General features: G+C 35.6%; 1 protein-coding gene across 1 annotated transcript in view; it reads left to right on the forward strand.

Moving 5' to 3' along the window:
- The window catches only part of trim37 (tripartite motif containing 37), a 33,502-nt gene extending 16,623 nt beyond the window's left edge, over window positions 1-16,879 (forward strand). The window contains exons 14-25 of the mRNA XM_073829466.1: window positions 60-239; window positions 1,765-1,879; window positions 2,012-2,209; window positions 2,549-2,685; window positions 7,072-7,154; window positions 8,366-8,542; window positions 8,661-8,951; window positions 10,475-10,639; window positions 11,666-11,858; window positions 13,508-13,626; window positions 13,949-14,101; window positions 15,388-16,879. Coding sequence (XP_073685567.1) covers window positions 60-239; window positions 1,765-1,879; window positions 2,012-2,209; window positions 2,549-2,685; window positions 7,072-7,154; window positions 8,366-8,542; window positions 8,661-8,951; window positions 10,475-10,639; window positions 11,666-11,858; window positions 13,508-13,626; window positions 13,949-14,101; window positions 15,388-15,446 — 1,870 coding nt within the window. The 3' untranslated portion in view covers window positions 15,447-16,879. The remainder of the gene's footprint in view (window positions 1-59; window positions 240-1,764; window positions 1,880-2,011; window positions 2,210-2,548; window positions 2,686-7,071; window positions 7,155-8,365; window positions 8,543-8,660; window positions 8,952-10,474; window positions 10,640-11,665; window positions 11,859-13,507; window positions 13,627-13,948; window positions 14,102-15,387) is intronic.
- Window positions 16,880-17,503: the final 624 nt, after the last annotated feature.

A 17,503-nucleotide genomic window follows, 5' to 3' on the forward strand; every position in this document is an offset into this window, starting at 1 on the left:
CTGCTGTGCGGTGTCACAATTAATGTTTTTGATGGCTAACTGATTGCATTTTTTTCCAGGTATGAATATAGGGTGGAGATGGTCCATCAGGCCTCCAGTGACCCTACCAAAAACATAATTCGAGAGTTTGCATCGGACTTTGAGGTGGGCGAGTGCTGGGGCTATAACAGGTTCTTCAGGTTGGACCTTCTCGCCAGTGAGGGCTACTTGAATATGCAGACTGACACTCTTGTGCTCAGGTGTGAACTTGCAGCTTTATTTTAGACCTTAAATAGCACCTTTAATATTGTTTACTTTGTTATTAAAGCCAGTTGACACAGGAAGTGTACTTGTGTTCAAAAACATCAGGAATTTTTCCTCTTTTAAAATAACCATGAAATCAAAATTAAAAGATCAAAATTAGAGAACAATCTATAAATACTTGATTTTTTAAAAATATATTAAATCTTCATTGCTCAAAATTTGAAGAAATATTAGGTAGGTAGGTATACCAAGGTTCTACTAACATGTTTGACAAAATAAGGCACTTCAACAAAAATCTTTATTTTGTGACAAACTCAATGATCAAATGAAGATTACAATTAAATTTCTGGAGGGTTACAGCTGTCAGAAATTAGTAGGAAGTGTAGAGGCCTTTGAGTTCAATGACTTCAGCACATCTGTGGCCGCAGGACATCACTAGTTTCTCAGACTGCGCTGGTGTAATCTTGGTCTGCTCTCATCCATAGTTTTGTAACTATGTTTGGAACATGGTTCTTAGCCCTAACTTTGTCACCAAGGATTTTCAAATGGGTTTAGATGAGGACTTTGGGCTGTCCTTTCATTATTTCAGTGTTCTTGGCTTCAAGAAACTACTTCACCTGTTTTGTAGTGTGACGGGGGCATTGTTTTGCCTGAAAATTCTCCACCTTTCACTGACTTTTTTTACGCACATGGGCTTCAGTCTTTTCTTCAGTTTCCCATCAGACCTAAATAAATTAAACTTGCTCTTATCACTAAACTGAATGTTGGACCAGTTCTCCTCTCTCCACACATCATGCTCCTCAGCAAAGATGAGCTTAGAATTTTGATTCTTTTTGCTGATGAGTAGCTTGGTCACTTCAGAGTGCACTTTTTTTTTTTTTTTTAAACATGCCGAGACAGATCCAGACCCTGTTCAGCGCTGAACTGGCAAGCAATTCCAGCTGCGGTGTTGAACCGAATCCCTGTTGATAGTCTCTGCATTATCCTGTCTTCTCGTGCATTTGTCTTACATGAATGACCAGCCTTTTGGGGGGACTTGAATGAATTATTGTCATTGTGAACCTGCAATATTCATGAAATCACAGATTTGGAATGACCAGCTTCTCTTGCAATGGCTGAAAGGGTCATCCCTTTGGCCTTCATCTGGACAACTTCCTGTCACAGGGTTTCAGTCACCTTAGAGCGGCCCACCATCTTGCAATCTAAGTGAAAATTGGAGAAATCCTGCCAGTTATATTAGGGTTTGTCATTTATTTAAGGAAATTGGCACCAGGTACCAGATTAACACCAATAACTTGGCGGTTTCTGTTAGTGTTCTCTAATTTTGATTTTAATTTTGAGTTCTTTTTCAAATATCTAATTTACGTTTTTATACTGTGCTTCAGAATACAATTAAGTTTTTAAATATGTTTAAAAAAACAATAAATTCAAATAGGACTTAGCAGTGACCTTAAAATTTAGGAAATACACAAGGCTGTCTTGTTTATTTCTCATTTCCTGCTTTTTCCATTAATCTCGCAGGTATCAAGTTCGATCACCTACGTTTTTTCAGAAGTGTAGAGATCAGTATTGGTATATAACTCAGCTGGAGTCAGCCCAGTCCAGCTACATTCAACAGATCAACAACCTAAAAGAGGTTAGTGTTGAAGATGCTAGTTTTATGTCACCCTAAATGCATCCTACTTAGGATCTGTCTAGAAGAAACAACATTGTTTCAAAATGTGATATGTCATGTATACTTTTTATATTTTGGTGCATTTCTGTTTAGAGGTTAGCTATAGAACTGTTCCGTCGGCAGAAGTCAAGGAGTTCCTCTCCACCTGATCGGCGTTTCTGCCCCGCGACTTCCTCCGGGAGAGACTCCCGTCAGGGGAAAAGCTCCGTTTTGGAGGAAGAAAGTCAGGCAGCCTCAGCAGAAACAAAAGAAGATGAGGATGAGGAGAAGACCCAGCATGATGACTCTAATGTAAGGCCTGTCAGAGCAGTATTTTAACATTATTTTAGCAATAAAATCTTCTGCTTTTTCTTATTCTCTTTGAGAGCTAGAAAAGTTCCAGGTTACTCCCTCAAGATATTATCCATCATTTCATCATATCTACATCTTGATTATATGATTTTACATACACACTCTTACATCATCTGCTTTTAGGCATATGACGTTCACAAAACAGATTACGCTCATTGTGATCTCTAAAGAAAACAGGCCTACATGTAATGTAGTGAACCTGGAGCCCTGACAGCCACATTACTTGAATCGTTTTCATGCTTGGAGCTGTTTGATGATGATGTGTTGATGCAATGTTAGGAACTGTCTGACGGGGATCTGGAGGTGGACTGTCTAACTGGAGATGAAGATGTCAATCCTCTGGACGGTAGTAGCACCTCTGGGAGCTCCACAGCCACCAGTAACACAGAGGAGAATGACATTGACGAAGAGACCATGTACGTACAAGTTTTAAATATAGCTTTGGTAAAATTTAGAAATGTGCTTTTAAAGCAGAACTATTTGAGGCCCCAGTATAGTTTCAAAATCATTCATTTCTTTTTGAATGATAGTCTTTAAAGTTATTTCTTTCTTTCTAAAAATCAGCTTGGAGATTTTAATGTTGGACATTTTTTATTGGAATGAAAGACACAGAAACAAATTTATAGCAAAATGAGGGTGAATTAAATAATGACAGGATGAGCGCTAAAAAAAACCTGCATCTACGTCACGGGCTCAAACGTAACTTTTAAAACCGGATGCACGAAATGGTCACAAAAAGCGCAAAAATGACCAATTTCCACTTTGTAACATTTTTAGTGACATATATTACTGTTTTAAGCAATGTACAACATGTATATATCTGTAAACAACTCAAAAAAAGTGTTTTAGGGTTTTGTGACCCTTTAAAGTTAAACTATTTCTTTTAATCCAGGCAAATTCACTGCAATGATTAACAGTTCTGATGCAAACCTAACTGAATGAGTCATACTTAAAGGCATTGATAATGATACTAATAATTATTATATTTTACCATACTTGTTGCAAGACAGCACTTGATGACGGTCACAAGCTTCATTGTGCTTAATACACTACTAGTCAAAAGTTTTTGTACAGTAAGTTTGTTTAATGTTTTTTTTTTTTTTAAAGAAGGCTTTTCTGCTCATCAAGCCTGCATTTATTTGATCCAAAGTAGAGGAAAAACTGTACAATTTTGAGAAATTTTATCATTCAAAATAACTGTTTTCTATTTGAATATATATTAACATGTAATTTATTCCTGTGATTCCAAAGCTACATTTTTAGCTTCATTACTCCAATTATCAGTGTCACATGATCCTTCAGAAATCATTTCAATATGCTGATTTGCTGATTTGTTCAAGAAATGCTTTTTATGATTATTATTAACAATATTTAAAACTGTTGAGGACATTTGAGTTAGAGATAGAAGAAAAATCCAGTAGTATTTCGAGTCAGTATTTTTTATTTATTTATTTATTTATTTAGGTAAAGAATTTTTAGAAATGAATTCTTTTATTTAGCAAGGATGCTTTAAATGGATCAAAAGTGATGATAAAGGTCGGCGCCGATAGCCTTGTGGGCTGCGCGCCGACATATAGCGCCATTGCGCTCCGGGCGTCCCGTGTTCGAATCCCGACTCGAGGACCTTTCCCAACCCCGCCCCCCATCTCTCTCCCACTTCGCTTCCTGTCAATTCTGATCTGTCCTATCAAAATAAAGGCAAAAACGCCAAAAAAAAAAAAAAGTGATGATAAAGGCATTTATAATACAAAGATTTCTATTTCCGATAAAATACTGTTCTTCTGAACTTTCTATTCATCAAAGAAACCTGAAAAAATTCTACTTGGCTGTTTTCAGCATAACAATAATAATAATAAATGTTTTTTGAGCAGCAAGTTAGAATGATTTCTGAAGGATCATGTGACTCTAAAGACTGGAGTAATCATGCTAATAAATCAGCTTTGAAAACACAGGAATAAATTACATTTTAAAATGTATTCAAATAGGAAACAGTTATTTTAAAAAGTAAAAATATTTCGAAATGTTACTGTTTCTGTTGTACTTTGGATCAAATAAATGCAGGCTTGGTGAGCAGAAGAGACTTCTTTAAAAAACATTAAAACTAAAAAACTTTTGACTGGTAGTGTATGTAGATAAATTTTTTTTTTTTTTTTTTTTTCCTGGCAAAATCGTGATCAGCCCTCTCCACCCTTAAAGCAGTACTCATCACTTGCTAGGTCACATCCTCATGGTGTGGTAAATACTAGTGTACTAATATTCTTGCGTAAGAGATGGTGCCTTGTGTGCCATGGGGTAACAGCTGTATCCTCCCCCCGGCTGGAAAACGCAGTTTAATTAGAGCTGCTTTCACATTTGTGACAGGCATTCCCTCGTACTCTGTGTTTAAGCAGAGAGCTGTTCTGTTCCGTCCTGTCCTATCACGATCTGAGAGAATGAGCACTATTGGCAGCTTTGACTTGTGTAGGCTCTGTGAGAGCGCTCGTGTTTTCTGTAGTGAGGTGTTGGAGTCAGAACCTCACATGTTTCTGCTCATGCTGCCGGCTACCGCCCGCTCATACTGCTCTCGAACGCACACACTGCTCCAACCAGATGAGACGAATGAGTCATCAGAGCCTCTGCCTCCTGCTTACAAATGCTCGTTCTCACAGTCTCTGGCTTTTCCAATGTGCACACGCACACACGTGCACTCTTGTTCTCTGGCCCACGCACATTTCTCTCACACCTTTGACTCTATTTGCTGGAGTGTTTTGTGCGAGCTCTTCATGTTGGCTTTGTACAGGTGCCCATGCACTTACCGTTACCCAAATGTCAGAAGCGCCACTTATTCAGGATAAAGTAGGGGAAAGAGGGAATTATGGGGTGTTAGGTTCTGTTTACGACTGGTATTATCATCTCAAATGGGTTTCCTTTGACCACTTGAGATTGCATATAGATTTTTATGTAGGACTGTTATAGGACTTTTTATAAGGACTGTTTGCATTGCTTGTTTTTTTTTTTAACTTGTATCAAATGTTTTGAAGCTTCTCGGTGTGCTCGGAAGTGTCTTCATGTCAGTCAGGCAAGCCTGAAAGAAGTGCTTTTTCCAGAATGCATCATGACCAATTAGCAATTGCAGTACAAATGCAATTATGTGCTATTAATTTATTTATAATTGTAAATATTATTAATTTTATGAATCATCTTTTTTTCAATATAAAGTAAACCTATTTTTGTTTATATTGTTTAATATTATCATTATTATATTTTTATCATTACTTTTTTTTGCAATATAAAGAAAACCTTTTGTTTAAGTATATTCAGGGAGAATAATAATGCTTATTAGTATTATTTATTATTATTATTATTATTATTATTATTATATTTTTTCTTTTTTTAGATTTTATTAATTTTTGTATCATTTTTAATTAAAAACAATAGGTTCTCTTTATATTGACTTTTTTAAGTGTGTTGAGTGGGAATAATAATAATAATAATAATAATAATTATTATTATTATTATTAGATGTTTAATTTTTTTTCAATATAAATAAAACCAATTGTTTAGTATATTAAGGGGGATTAATAATAGTAATCATAATAATACTTGTGTAAAAAAACTATTAAAAAAACAATTTTTTAAGTGTATTATGGGGCAATAATGATAATAAATGATGATGATAATAATAATCATATTTATTATTAGTATTATTACATTTTTGTCATTACTTTTAATAAAAAATTGTTTTTTAATATAAAGAAAACCTATTGTTTTTAAGTGTATTAAGGGGAAATAATAATAACATTGTTATTAATAGCTGTTGTTATTATTATTTGATTTATTGTTTTTATATTTTTAACATTTTTATTGACATTAGTATTGAGGGGGAATTATTATTATTATTATTATTATTATTATTTATTTAATATATTTTTGTTTATGATTTTTTATTTTTATCCTTTTTATTATTTGGTTTTCTTTTCATATTTTCATTATTATTTTTAATAACAATATTGCTAATTTTTTTCAATATAATGAAAACCTATTGTTTTTAAGTGTATTGAGGGGGAATAATAATAATAATAATAATAATAATAATTATTATTATTATTATTATTTGATTTTTTTTTTTCAATATAAAGAAAATATTGTTTTTAATTATATAGAGGGGAATTATTTTAATGCTTATAATACTTTTCAGTTATTGTAATACTTTTTATAAAAAAATTTTTTATTAGTTCCTCTTTTCAGAATATGAGGTAAATATAATTTTTATGGTGGGTCCAGTGTAAATACTAGCAGGGTAAGCAAACATTTGTTCGATGTATCTGTGTGGAGTCAAAGCTCTCAGCTTCTATAAATACTGTAGTGGATCAGTGCAGAGAACCGCTGGAGAGGACTGAGTCATCACACAGTTGAGCCTGAGACAATGGTGCATGTGTTACCCTTATACACACACTCTCTCTCTCTCTCTCTAACTCACACATATACATACATATTCAGCAGGATGCTTGGAGCAGAATGCTATCAACACCCCCTGTGGAGCAGCTTATTTCAGACTATACCACCTCTCACTATTAACAGGGGGAGCCACGCAAAAGATTCCTGGTCTATTTAAAGCATGTGGCGATACGTTGGGGACATAATTCAGGGCCACGCCTCATTTAGCTCCATTGGGATCCAATTAATCATTCAGAACCTTTTCACACTTACACCAACATTTTAGATCTGATCCGTTTATGCATTGTAGATGTGTATACTTACTGCTGACATTCCACTAGTACAGAAAAAATAATGCAAATGTGAATTGTTTTCGTCTGTCATAGGTCTGGTGAGAATGATGTGGAGTACAGTGGGAATTTAGACCTGGAGGAAGGCGAATTACCCGATGATGTTGCCGGGGCAACAGGTGAACCAGAGTTTCTCTATCCATGTGGCCTCATTGATACAAATAATGCTGTTTCTCTAATGAAAAGCGAGTGTCATGCATATGGCAATCTGGTGTGTTGAAACACTTGGCTTTGAAGTGTCATCGACTGCGACACCCTGTTAATCAGTTGTAGTGATGTAACAGAGCCAAATTACCATATCTGCCTTTGAAGATTTACTGCAGAATCTGCAGTTAAAAATGCTGTTGGAGCTTCCGCTGCAAGACGTTTCGTGCTCACTAAATTGAAGTGACATTTAATAATTTCCACCAAAAAAAAAAATTGGACTATAAGTTGAAACACCTGAGCATTGTTGTTATTTTTGAAGTTAGCATGAAATGGAAGTTGCGATCATCTTTTTTTTTCCCTATTGTAATTTATAACAGAGTAAAACGTCTTCTTGAAGCAAGCAAAATTGTAAGGCAGGACTTTATTTTTTCAATCAGGAAAATAATTTTGATTATATGAAATCATATAATGATGAATTTAATATATATTATGTTATATGAATTTAATATATATCAATTTATATTAAATTATATTAAATATAAATTAAAATAATAATAAACATTTTGATTTTCATGGTGACTTTAACCCAAAGTAAAACTATTAAAAATGTTTTTTAATAATTTAAATAAAGCTTAAAATAAAATATAAATATTAGATGACAAACTGAAACTTAAAAAACATTTATTTCAGGAAGTTGCCAAATTTAAAATTTGTTTAAGCTGATGTACTAAAATTAACTAAGCTAAACTTAATTTGAATATAAAAAATATATATAAAAAAACATTTTTACAATAATAAAAAATTATAAACATGATAAAAACAATGTTACTAAAAAAATAATAAAAAATATATATATTTCTTTATTATACAACAAGGACGATAAATATATGTAGTTCTAAAAATCAGTCCACCCTACAACTAACAATAACAGTTGGAATCACTTTCAGACCTTTTTTTTTTTCTTTTGATGAACAATAAAACATTGACACCCAATCAGATTCAATCCTGTTATAATGATCTTGAGAATTTAAAGCAGCTGACAAGCGCGCACTTAGAATAAAAAGACAATATCCACTGCCGTGGACGTTAATATAGTTATTTTTATAGTTATCATTCTTGGTGTGAACGTGACTTTACACAGTCAAAGTCTTCTCTGTACTAACTGTCTTCCACTGCTGTTCAGGAGGTTCTGGTGCAGGTGCCCGGGGTTCAAGGCGTGGGGCAGGTGCAAGCTCAGCCAGCCTCCTGGAGATTGACCCAGTCATCCTCATCCAACTACTGGACCTGAAGGACCGTAGCCATGTCGAGTCACTATGGGGGATGCAGCCCCGTCCCCCTACCTCTCTCCTCCAGAGCCAAGGTGTCATTGATCAAATTGGAGATCGAAATTCTAAACATAATCTCAATAACACTTTGAAGTGATTGTAGCATCAAAAATTGTCATGATTTATGACTCCTTGACCATTCTTGATTGACAGCTGCTGCAGTGCCGTCTCGTAAAGAGCGTGAGCGTCGGCCTCAGGCGGTGCGTCGGTCAGCCCCGGACTCAGGGGTCCTGATCAGACTAAAGGCTCAGATGGCAGAAGTCCGCAGTAAGATGTCAGATGTGAAAGGGCAGCTGGAAGCTCGCAGTGCAGCCGGAAGGATCTCCTCTCAGGGAGCCTTAAACCACGAGCAGGGGCCCTCCATGGATTCAGAGATGGGGCCCAGTCGCAAACCTAGTGAACTGCTCTTCAAAGCACCCGTCTCATCACGACACTCTCGCAGTGGTATGGCATTTAGCTAGTTTACCTCATACAACACATAAAACAACCTATCTTTTTTAGATTTTAGATTCAAATTTGTATAGATTTATAAAAGAAAATATGTAATTTAGGTACTTTTTTTTTTTTAAGGAGTCATGAACTGACTTTTTTTTTATTATTATTATATTGAACTGTTCTCTGAGGTCCAGTTTTACTGTTTTGACCCTCCTCATCAGAACGTACTGTTTGAATAGATGTGGCGGATTGTAGACTCAGAAGTAAACACCCACTGCTATGATTGGCTAACTTGTGTAATGTGTTTGACAGTCTACATCTTTCATAGATGGACCCTGCTGTGATTTAGGTTAAAAATGCATAAATACCATCTGTAATAACTAGGGGTGTGACGAGACGAGACTGGGTCCACGAGAACAAAACGAGACAAGATTTTTTAAAACTTTTTTAAAGAAATCCTCAATAATGAAATATATAGGGAAAAATTTTATTTTATTCGACTAAAAAACACAAAATGCAAAAAAATGTAGGTGTATTTGATATGAACTTGTTCTTTATGAAATTAAACTTCTATTTTAATGAATTATATGCAGTAATAAACATGTAAACTAAAGCTGCATGATTCTGGATAAATTGAAAAACAATTTTCTATTATAAATTGGATATCTCGATTCTCACGATTCTGAAGAAAAAAGGATTAGAAATCTAAACAAAATAACGTAGTTTACTAGTGGTTCTGACAAAATGTTCATTGCTTAAGTCTATACTTGTTTGTAAATAAATCCACAGTGAAATGAGGTGAACAAAGAAACAAGTTCTTGTTGACACGGTCTGGAACATCATTAAAATGAAAGTTCATCCACTCTTTCCTAACATTGGGATCAGAAGAAATGAAATGCAAAGACATTTGACATGTTTTTCCACAACTTGGCACTTGGTGTTGATCTTCTTCTAGGGAGGCGGTGTTTAGCCACACTATTACATCATGAAGTAGCACATTCCACAAGCTCTGGTTTTGACAGATTGGCTTCATTATAAGCCGTTTATAGACTAACAAGAACAGTTTTGAGTTCTGAGACTTACAGGATGTTTTTATAGTAAAATGACCTCTTATATGTCAAAAGATTAAGAGAATTTCTCAGTTCATGAACCCTTAAGTTCTTTCTGTTATAATAAAAAATGTTTCTTGAGCACCAAGTCAGAAAATTAGAAGAATTTCTGAAGGATCGTGTGACACTGAAGACTTGAGTAATGATCCTGAAAATTTTAGCTTTTCCATCACACAAATAAATTCCATTTTAAAAGCTATTAAAATAGAAAACACTTTTTAATTGTTAGTCAAATTAAGTCTATTATAGGTCCTTGATTTCACAGTATTTCTTTTTTTTTTTACCATGCTAATCACACAATTTAGAGTTGGTGAGCATAAGAGATTTTTCAAGAAACATTAATGAATCTTACCAACCCTAAATGTTTGGGTAGTGTATATTGTTGTAGATTCAGCTGGACTTTGTTTTGATCTTTTGTTTTAGGAGTGAAGAAGGCTGGTTCTCCTAAGCAGGAAAGCGTGGGAGCTCTGGGTGGACTGTCCCTGCGCAGGGCTGTGGATGTTGGGGAGAAAGAACTGAGAGGAGCTGGACGAGAGTCCCCTACTGAACCTGCTCCTTGTCTCAGAGAGGGACCGTCCTCTTTGGATGGTCAGTACACTACAGTAGACATCAGTCAACATGGTTGACTAGTTGTTTGCCAACCCTCTAGTCTATCTAGTCTCATCTCATGCTGTTTTTTTCAGCATCTTGCACCGTAAGCATTGGGTTTTTAAAGGATTAGTTCACTTTCAGAATAAAAAATTCCCTGATAATTTACTCACCCCCATGTCATCCGAGATGTTCATGACTTTAAGGTTTTTTAGGGAAACATTCCAGGATTTTCTCCACATAGTTGATTCAATGGGAGCCAACAGGTTGAAGGTCCAAATTGCGTTTTTAATGCAGCTTCAAAAGGGTTTAATGTGATCCCAGCTGAGGAATAAGGGTCTTATCTAGCGAAACGATTGGTCATTTTCGAAAGAAAATAAACATTTATGCACAGATGAAAAACTAACCATGTCTGACCTTTCCAACAAGATTACATAATGCGTGAAGTCAAGCTAGTGCAAGACAAGCATTAGTGGCTAAAGAGTACAGAAATTTGTATATATATTTATTTTATTTTTTATTTTTTTTTAGTTAGAAAATGACTAGAGAAGACCCTTATTGCTCAGCTGAGATCATGTAGTCTTTTGAAACTGCACTGAAACTGCTACTCTTACCAGAGTAGCCTTCAACCCGTTGATTCCCATTGAAGTCCGCTATATGGGAAAAAATCTGGAATGTTTTTTTCTTCAAAAACCTTAATTTCTTTTCGACTTAAAGTCATGAACAGCTTGGATGACATGGGGGTGAGTAAATTATCAATAAATTATTGAAAAGTAAACTAATCCTTTAAGATGATGTGTCAAGTTAACCTAACCAGCCTAATTTTACCATAACAGTCAACATAGTCAATTATGAAAATATGTAGTTTGCCCATCCCTAAAAGCAACAATAGCTTTGAAATACTTTCAATTATGCTAGGAATAATCCGAAAATTTCATTTTGTTGAAAAGCAAAGAGACTTCTGGGAAACTCAATTCTGATATTAGTGTCAGATCGTTTAGAAATGACGCTATCTGTGTTTTGCAGGCTCGCTGAAATCCCGCAGTGTGCAGAGTTCTCCTCCCTCGCTGGGAAGCAGCTCCTCTTCTTCTGATAAGCCCTCTGGCTCCAAACATGAGGAACTTCTGTATGGAGCCTCAGCTTCAGACCTGTTCAGCGTCACAGCCCTCAATGGAGCAGCTGCTCCTGCCACCAAACAGCGCAGGACTCCAGCCGTCGGGTAATGTACAGAAACAAGCCATCAGCAGCATAGCATATTGTGGGTGTGTGTTTGCAGTCATGAACAAACGCAGTAATTGAGCTTGAATGAAGGTTGCCATTTTTAGACCTAGAATAAACAGATGCTCATCGCCATAGTAATGATGCACTAGTTTTAATTCGTCATTACATTCATTATTATTGTTATTATTGGAATCTCTTGAGTTTTCTTCTAATGCTATAAATCAGTGGATCTTGGAATTTACTTTAAGGTTATACTACCTTATGAAAGTATTCCTATCCCCCCCCCCACATCAATCTGGTTTTAACATCTTTGCAAATTTATTAAAAATAAACAACTGAAATGATTCCATTGCATAAGTATTCGTACCCTTGTCTGGGACAGTTGAAATTTAGCTCAGGAGCATTCATATTGCTTGTAGATGTTGTGGAGTTATCCTGTGGCAAATTCATTTGAATGGGTATGATTTGGAAAGGTATGCATATTAATGAAATGCATATCAAGAGCAAAAACCAAGCCCATGTCAAAAAACTGCCTGTAGAGCTCAGAGACAGAGAGAGGATTGCATCAAGCAAGCCACACATCTTGGGAAAAGTTCAGAAAGAATTCTGCTGCATTGAAGGTTCACAGAAGCATGAAGTCTCTATTACCCTTGGAAGAAGTTTGAAACAGCCACAACTCTTCCTAAAGCTGGCCTCCTGGCCAAACTGGGTATTTGATGGAGAAGGGCCTTGGTTAGACTGGTGACCAAGAACCTGATGGTCACTCTATTTGAGCTCCATGACCATATGTGGAGATAGGAGAAACCTACAGAAGGACAAACATCACTGCAACTCTCCACTGATCTGGGCTTTATGGTGGTGTGGCAAGACTCGATCCTCTCCTCAGTGAAGACACATGAAAACAAACATGGAATTTGCAAAAAAGCACCTAAAGGACCCTCAGACTGTGAGAAACAAGATTCTCTGGTCTGATGAACCTCAATTCTAAGCATCATGTTTGAAGGAAACCAAACACTGCTCATTACCTGCAGAGTATCATCCCAAAAGTAAAGTGTGGTGGTAGCAACTTCATGCTGGGGGGCTGTTTTTCAGTCCAGAGCATTCAGAACCTCAGACTGGGCAGAAGGTTCACCTTCCAACAGGACAATAAACCTAAGCACACAGCTAAAGTGGCTTATATATTAATTCTATGAATGTCCTTGAGTGGCCCAGCCACAGCCTGGGCTTGAACCCGATCGTATATTTCTGGAGAAACCTGAAAATGTGTGTCTGCCCCCATCCAACCTGACAGAGCTTGAGATGTGAAGAGGTGAGGAGAAGAATGGCAGATTATTGCCAAATGTTGACGTGCAAAGCTTGTCGCATCATACCAAAAAGACTTGAGACTGTAAAGGTGCTTCAGCGAAGTACTGAGTTAAGGCTATGAATACTTATGAAATGTGCTTATTTCAGTTTTTTTATTTTTAACAAATGTACGAAGTTGTGACAATTCTCTTTTGTACTTTTGTCAATATGGTATATAGAGTGTAGATTGATGTGGAAAAAGTAATTTAAAGCAGTTTAAAATAAGGCGGCAACATAACAAAACATGAAAAAATGGCGTTATACACAGTGGCTTTTTTTTTTAAATAAGATTGTATTCCTCAGGTCTGGCCTGCTGACAGACAGCTCTCTTAACTGTGACCAAGAGAGTGCTGGCGAGATCCATCAGTCATTGCTCTCACTGACTGAGCTGTCATCCTCTTCCTCCTCACGCCCTGAAGAAGGTGAGACATGAGGATCTGTTCTCGAAAACTCTAACTCAAAAACAGGAAAAAACATGAGGTATAATTACACTGCAGCACATTACACTTGTGTTGCATCGATGAGTCACTGCACACGCTGTGAATGAACGCCACTGTCATTTAACTGCACATCCAATTAGAGGAGTTCTCAGGATATTACATTTATTTAGGTGCTTCATGAGTAACACTCTTTTATTTGCTATTTCATTGCAAAAGGAAGGAAAGCACAGCTACTACAAAAAAGCATGTTTTCTCAGTACTGGGATCTGTCAGTTTATAGGAAAGTATAATCGTCTGTCCATAGGTCTTCTGAGCCAGAAGCAGCCCCACCATGTGCTGCCGAGCATGAGCAGTGACAGCGAGCTGGACTGTGACACAGAGAACGAGAATGAGGATGAAGTGGTGGCTCTGGAGGCTGGAGACTGTGCGTTTGACACCAGAACTCTACCCTGTCCAGGTTCATATCTCACACTTCACTGCTGCTGTTAAACCACTGCCACCAGCCAAAAGCTTCAACATATTTCACTCAACTTGTCTTTCATGGTCTTTAAACTTTTTGATCTAAAAGCTTATACTTAAATGAGAAACCTCAGTTCAGATCAAATTGAAAATGTAACTTTTTTTTTTTTTTTTTACATATGTAAATTAGGATCCATCATATTGAAAATTAGGCAAAAAGCTACTGATTATAACAAAAGCATGGAAGTTTGTTTTCACCATGGAATAAAAAAAATAAATTTTAATTTATCTCACAATTTGGACTTTTTCTCACAATTATTAGAAAAAAAGTCAGAATTTCAAGATATAAACTCAGAATTTTAAGGGTTTTTTATATCTCACAATTTTGGAATAAAAAAAAGGTAATTGTGACTTTTTATTATCAGAATTCAGAGGGGGTTTTTTTATTAGAGTTTTTTTCTCAGAATTATTATTAGAATTATCTTTTTTTTTCTGTAGTGGAAATGGGCTTCCATACAAAAGTGATACAGACTCAGAAATATATATTTAACATTGTCAGTGTCACTTCAAAAAACCTAATTATGAACATTTTTTGGGGAAGATACATATTAAAATGGGTAAATCCACATAAAACAGTAATTTAGCCTTTAGTACCGTTCTTTAAAAGTAGATCGATTTTTATTTATATATATATCATTTATTTTTTATTTAATGTGTTTTTTTTAATGTACTTTTAATTTTTTTTTTTTTACCTTTTTATTTTATTTTTGCATATTATTGCAGAAAGGCAAAATTGTTAAATGAAAATGATAATTTCGCCTTTAGTACCTCCCTTAAAAGCAGATTTTTTAAAAAACTTTTGTTTATTCAATTATTATTACTTTTTTGGCATTTCAATTTTTTTGAAGGTCAAAATTGATCCAAGTAAAATAATATTTTATTTTTGTTTTATTTTTTTTTGTTGGTGGTTGAAGGTGCATAATATTGCAAGGAGTCAAAATGGTTTAATCCAAGTAAAATGATAACTAAGCATTTAGTGCTTACCTTTTAATTCTACATTAGGCAAACACCAAATCACACAGCCTGTATGATGGATAAATGTGCTTTGTTAAATTGAAAAACAGGTCAGCCACCTGCATAGCCTGCCATTATCTCTGTGGGTGGACCATGGGCACCAGCCTATTACAATATAACAGTATTACAGTATATAATATCACAGTACAGACCAGTGTTCCAGCAATCTGTGTGTGGTCTGATGAAGTGGCGTCTGTGTCTCGTTCTCAGGCGAGCAGCTGATCCCCGATGATCTGAGCTTTGTGACTGGAGAGACCACAGAGAGATGATCTGCCAGTGTTACAAAAATGTCTGCAGGTCACATGACCCTTCCCGTGTCGTCAGCCACTGAATGTGCTCTTTACATGTCTGTGCACTTACTTTATGTTCAGTTTATGTTTCTGTTAGCTACTGTAAATGTTTTATCAGAGAAACTACTTTTGGGATAGTAAAGAATTAGTTTTCTTTGCATTTTGAAATGCATAACATTCCGTTATAAAATTAGATGTATACATTTTGTGTGTGTGTGCATAACTAGATCATATACGTTTTCCTTACTTTTGCAATGCTGCTTATTGTCATAAATTCATAGGGAGTTGCCAAACACCTCAATAACTTTACCTTCAAGTGTTTGGCACATTGAGTCAAAGAATGTCAGTACAGGTGCTGCTCTGTTTTTATGTGGCTTATTCTTTGTGCAGTTTATATATAGATATTAGTGAGGATTTAATTTGTTTGATTTTATGTAGCTTGTCTGTGAATATATTATTAAGCTTGTCTACAACACAATTCATAGATTCCTCTACCTAAAACATGTTTACACTGACTAAATGTCTGCAAAAAGGGAACATGGACCTAATACAAGTTCAAATTTCAAGTTCAATTTTCTGACTTTCACAATGATTGTGTTTTTATATATTTCAAATAAGCAGTAATTTGCATTGCACAGCTTTATTATGAGCACTTATGAACTACATTCCTGTTTTTGCTTGTTTTTTTATTCCGTTAACGCTAATAAGGTGTCCAAATAGAAGGCAGTTACATACTTAAACCAAAGTCTCAGGTGGGTCCACGTCTGTGTTTTTAGCCTCAGGCTTGTGTGTTTGTTTGTATGGTTTGGTTTGAGCTCAGACAGAAAGCATTGATGACGTGGTCTGTTATGGCAGCAGCAGCTCGGAAATCACTCAGTTTGTGTTGTGAATAGATGTCACGGAATCGTCAGCAGCTGGGGAGTGATGCACTTCTATTCATTCGAGGTCACGGTCTTGCTCTTTGCATGCACAGCTTTCGCTCAATACAGTTTGTTGAACATGTGAATGTTTTGTTTGTAAAGTGTACAGCCAGTAATGCATTGCTTTTGCTGTTTAATCGTTGGCTTAAGAAGTGCTTTATGCAAATGTGATTTTTTTTTTTTTCTTTCTTGCCCCCACTTCCCCTCCAGCATGTTCTGCAAAGTGTAAAACAATGATAACAGTGTTCCTGTGACTATTCAATGTAAATCTAATTCAGTTTTTTGTGCTGTAATAATAATGTTCCTCTTTTGATGTTTTAGTTTGATGAGGAGCAAGAGGGCAGTCTGTTCTCTTTACACATTTCTAGTTTACTGGTTTCTTTCTCTAGCATGTTTTTAAAGGGGCCCAAAACAAACTGGAGTATATGCACAGTATGTACTGTATATTTATCTAAATTAAAACCTGAACAAATAAATGACGTGATACTATCATTATTATGCTTTTTTTTTTCTTTGAATGACATATTTGCACTAGTGCAATGTGCTAAAGTGAACGAAAAGGTCTAATTTCACCTCCAAATAAGAATTATATAATGAAATTAATATAATTTAAAATATAGCTGCAAGCAGCAATTAAGGGGCCAAGCACGGCAGCAAGCATCAGAGCAACTGAAGCCATTTTAAGATGATTTGAGTGAAAATTGGTGAAAAATCATAAATGCAACCACTAGCAATATGATTTAATGGGTTATCACTTTTGACCAATAGGTGGCGCTGTTATCAAATCGATGTGGTGTGTTCTATGTGAGGTGACGGTAGCTGCGTTTGCAATACAGATTTGCGCAAAACTTTGACGTTATAAATGTCGATTAAAAAGTATTGCAAAATGACGGCGTTTCCATTAACCGATGTTATGCGACTGAAAAAATTTTTCCTCTCGTTTTAAGTCATGGAAACAGATTTTGGCAGATTTTGGCTATATTTAATCGAAAGTGACTTGTAAATGCGGAAAAACGTTTCCATTGCCGTTTTGCAAAATATTCCTTTTTTGAAGTGCCTGAAAAACCACCTCATGCAAGCATAACTTTTTTTGCGATATATGGGAGTTTTTGCGCA

Source organism: Garra rufa, chromosome 23 (genome assembly GCF_049309525.1).
Source record: "Garra rufa chromosome 23, GarRuf1.0, whole genome shotgun sequence".
NCBI classification, from domain to species: Eukaryota; Metazoa; Chordata; class Actinopteri; order Cypriniformes; family Cyprinidae; genus Garra; species Garra rufa.